This window comes from Arachis hypogaea, chromosome 3 (assembly GCF_003086295.3).
Source record: "Arachis hypogaea cultivar Tifrunner chromosome 3, arahy.Tifrunner.gnm2.J5K5, whole genome shotgun sequence".
Taxonomy (NCBI): domain Eukaryota; kingdom Viridiplantae; phylum Streptophyta; class Magnoliopsida; order Fabales; family Fabaceae; genus Arachis; species Arachis hypogaea.
The window spans coordinates 124,726,298-124,731,041 of record NC_092038.1 but is presented as its reverse complement, the minus strand read 5'-3'; the positions used below and the strand labels follow the sequence as shown (position 1 = coordinate 124,731,041).

The 4,744-nt window shown below is 33.2% G+C and overlaps 1 protein-coding gene across 1 annotated transcript; it reads left to right on the top strand.

Annotated features, from left to right (window-relative positions):
• The first annotated feature begins 427 nt into the window (after positions 1 to 427).
• Positions 428 to 4,500, top strand: LOC112791278 (uncharacterized). The gene is made up of 2 exons (XM_025834048.3): positions 428 to 974; positions 4,074 to 4,500. The coding sequence occupies exon 1, from the start codon at positions 590 to 592 to the stop codon at positions 917 to 919; it is 330 nt and encodes a 109-aa protein (XP_025689833.1). The 5' UTR covers positions 428 to 589; the 3' UTR covers positions 920 to 974; positions 4,074 to 4,500.
• The last annotated feature ends 244 nt before the right edge of the window (positions 4,501 to 4,744 follow it).

Genomic DNA, 4,744 nt, shown 5'->3' with positions numbered 1-4,744 from the left:
AAACACTTTACACTGTCAGTGCATCCAAATTAAACTCTTATTTTAAAAGCATTATACTAATAATATATTAAAATAAAGCAATAAATTTTAATTCTTGAATTTTTTATATTAAACATATTTTTTTAATAAAATATAATAAGTTTACATCAATTTGATGTAACAAATATTATAGATATATCAATTTATTCTCATTAGTGATTACTTAAATCATATGCTAATCGACAAAAAATATCATATGCAAACCAGAAGAATGAATTCATAGTCAATTAAAATGCCAAAATGGCATTTATATTGTCCTGCTAATTACTAAGTAGAAGAGATGAAAAAAAAAAAAAAAACAAAAAGACTATTTAGTCATAAAATATGAACGCGTTATTATAAATGATAGTAATAAATAATAGTAATGACGCGGACAAAGTACAAAGAGATTAGAACGAAAATGTGAGGGTCCAAAGTCTAAGTTCTAAAAATTCTCCAATCCAATAACAAGAACAATATTAAGAGAAGTCAATCTTGAAAAAATCTGGCATTGGATATTTATTCAATTTATGGATTGAATTCCAAGAGAGACAAAGTCAAAGGAATAAGAATGGTGTTCAGCAGCATGCTGGTGGTGTCAGTGGCACGTGTCTCCGGTGAGGCGTGGCAGTGGGCGGCGTGCATTGGTGAGCCACTCACGACGGAGCAGTTGGTGGATCTTCTCTGCTGCTTCCCTCTTCACCAATTGGGTCGTCTTGCTCTCTGCCTCTGCTCTTTCTTCTGCCTCCCGAACCCTGATTCCTACTACTACTACTCCTCTTACCTTCCTTCTGATGATGATGATGATGATGATGATCTTGCTGATGATCATGATGATTATTCTTCTTCCACCTCCATTGACTTTGATGATGACTTCTACTACCATTCCCATTCTGATTGATAGTTTTATGCTGCTTTCTTGCAACTTCATGCCCCCACCCTTTTTCAGTTGTAAAGTAATGTTCTTTTCCCTCCTCTCTATTCAAGTATTCATGTTTATTGTTTTTAATTATTATTATTGTTATTAAATCTGGGGTTCTTGATGAAGTGTGTGTTTTTTAAATCTGGGGGTTTCTAAAGTTCCTGTTTTGATTGTAGATTCTGGATGTTTTTGGCTTCAAATATAATGGTTTTTTTTCTTTTTGTTTTGTTTTGTGTGTGTTGATTTTGGGATTATATGCTGTTATTTTTTGGCTGCTGTTATCTTGCTTGGTTTGTGAACTGAACACGTTCCATATTCCTAGATAAGTTTTGCGGGGTTCTCTGTTACTTTGGATTTTTGTTGTCAATTCTTGTTTTGCATGATGCATTCTGTAACATATGCATTTCCATGGATGTGATGATGTGTTCACTGTTAAGATAAAAACAATTCCTGAAGCAGCAAAAGTAGGTCACACGTGATTAAGAAAGAATTGTAGTTACTCTTGTTGTTCACTTGGACTCTAAAATGCTTCGGAGTGATGTGAAAAGTTTAGATCAAAATCTACCAACACCAATCCCCCATGATCATCAGGCTTATAGGGTATAATATGTTTTCTACAAACTTCGAAATAAAATTTTAGAAATGTTTAAAAATTGGATTTTACAGAAGCATTTAGTCCCTTAATAATTGTAGAAAAGGTTTAGGGTGATTGTGGAATCTAAATTTAGTGATTAGATCTGTGGCATTGTCATAATCATTGCATGCTTGCTAATCTTTGGTTAATAAAGCAAATGATGTACCTACTTGCCATGTGCCGTTTTATTTTTTAACTGAAATAAACCGTTAGCAACATCTTATAAGCTGCTAAAAACGAAAGAACTGTACATAATTCAGCATACAGCATACTAAATTATGTGCAGTTCAATCTTTTGTAACTACTTATGATATATTTGTAAAACCTGCTTGTGGTCCTTCATTGATAGGTCATTTGAATTATCATAGCCTTTGCTGAAGTTTATGTCATATCTGAGGGTAGCTCTACTCTGCTCTACATGAGCTGTTTTATTCGATATACATAATATTACATTCGTTTTGGTCAGACTAACACTTGAAGCTAACAGAAACATGCATGTCTTAAACTTCTTGTGAACTATCAATGTAAATATGTGAGATGTCCTTGTTTATCTGAATTGTTGTGTGATTGTCTGAGAAGAGATAGATTGTCATTATTTTTTCAGAAGAAAATGACTTATCTTATTATTCAACTCTAAGTCTACAAGAAAAGTAGCTAGCTTATACCTCTGAGCATGCAATTTGCTAGTAATGAAACAAAGAATGCCAAAAAGATGAAAATGAACCCAATTCTGACATTAGAAATATCCTCCTATCAAGAATGACACCCCTTCCCCCTTTGTGAAAACCAATTCAGAGAATGAGGAATCAGATTGGGTCTTAGATGTGATGAAGAAGAAGGAGAGAATGAGAAGAGAGTGTCCGAACTTTCTCTTTTTCCTTTCTCATTGATTCTGAAAAAATGAGCCTAACAAGAGTGAACCTCACTCACTAACTACATCATCATTAGCTTATATACTACCACTCAATTTTCGGTACACGTTTACCATTCATAAATATCTTCTAACTAATTTCTAGCCGCTAACAACCACATAACAAACTTTCCACCTCAGCACCAACTGAATAACTAATTCCCTCATCTATTCTAAACCCTTAGCCTTCACGTGATACCCTTCTCCTCCTCCTTCTCCTCTTTCTATTCATTAGTTGTTACTGATATATTGGCTTCGTGGAATGGATAGTATTTCTTATGCCTATGTAGGCCAGTGTGATCTTTACTCCCCACTACTCCAATCAACTTGTTCTTGAATCACTGTTTCTAATTTCATCCATCTTTGTCTTCGATTGATTTTTGTTTACAATGTGTTTCTTCAAATCACTGTTTCTATTCATTAGTTGTTTACAATGTATTTCTATTTGCTGTCATTTGGGATGTAAGATTGTTACCCATCTTTTCTGTAGCATAAGAAGTTCGAGTCCTATTCTAAGTTCTTTATTGGCCCTTCAAAATATTATTGTCTTATTTTTTTGGATCATCTAAATTGAGATCCCTTGTAAAGTAAGAAAATGAGGGGTTATTCACTATTTGATCACTTGGTAGAACCCAACAGACATTGCAGTATATTGATCCAAGGGTGAATAACCCTCTTGCTTTCTCAGTTTAGAGGAATTTAGTCCTCTTTGTTTTAGTGTCAAATATGCTACAAGAGAGAATTTAGTCCTAGGGACAGGTTCTGTAGTTTAGCTTAAGACTATGTTTGGAGTTTTATAGATGATGGAAAGGAATGACAATGAAAGTACAAAGTGCCATGCCATTTTATTACCATTCATTCTCTTATCTTCCTTCAAACATAACTTAAATTTCATCTAAAAGTGAAGGTGATTTGCAGTGTTTAATACTTTGAAGTTAAGAGAACAAACCTATAGGCGCTTTTGTTTAGTCAATTAATTTGGATCTTCTAAACATCATAGGAGTCTAAGTAAACCAATTCTCCAGTGACAGCATATGATTTATCTAATTTCTAACCAGGATCACCTCGAACTTGATTTAGCAGTTCACAAAGTTAATCTTTGTTCATGTTTATGTTAAGAAAGTTTTTTGGTATTTTCTCCTAATTGTTAGGGATGAATATTTCATTCCCACCACAGGGGTCTAAAGTTCAATTGCCATAAAAAAAAAAAGTGTTATGACTTATGACGCTGCCGCTACACTATCGCCAGCCATCACAACCATCATACCGCTGCTGCCACCCTCGCCACTTATGGAGTCAGTGTATTCTAGGCCATACAAATATGTCAATATTGATGACTTTCATTATTTTCCTTTCTGCTCCCATTCCCATGAAAAAATTCCAAGTTCCAGCAAACCATAGCTGCTGATTTCAATAGGCTAAGCACATATTAACTCCTAGTTTTTAGTAATTTAGATGATAAGAAGTTAAAGGAATATCCTTCTTCTTCTTTCTCTGGTATTGTATTCATGCAACTGATGGAAGTTCTTGAAGAATGAGGAAATCTTGATCCATAGTATTTTTCTGACTTGACTTATTCCTTTTGCTAGGAACTTGCCTGCAAATCATCTTCATGAAGAGATGTCACCAACTGCAATCTCAAATTTCTCATTCAGTCACTTTTACTGGTTGCTAATGGACAAGGATTTTTTATTTTTCTTTTTCTTTCTTTTTCAGAATAAGATAATTAATTAGGCACTTTAGTAGTGTGTTTTAAGTTACCTCCATGCTCTATTGTATAGAAGCATCTCCTACACTTAGATTGTTGAGCTGATTAATTAATCACTTCACATCTTTATATATATCCCTGTAAAGATTGATATTATTATTGGTGTTAATATTGTTGCAAAATTGCAATCCAAAGAGAGCACCAATGATATAGGTTAGGTTTATTATATTCACTATTCAGGACTGGAATTTTGTATATAGTACAAACCTTGATTAATTATTTTCGAAATCTTGTTCCTGTTATTATTATTATTGTTGTTGTTGTTTTTTTTTTTTTTTTTTTGAATGGTTGGTATGTTTTTCGCATTACCTAACCATTATTTGGTCAAAAGTGACAACCAATTAGAGACATGGTTGCCCATAAAAGGCCTTAACCACATCAAGAAATAATAGAGTTAATCAAATTATCGTTTTTTTTATTTTATTTCTACATCTACTTTTTTTATTTGTTATTTTATAATACGTTATCAGAAACTCTAATCAAATTTGAAAA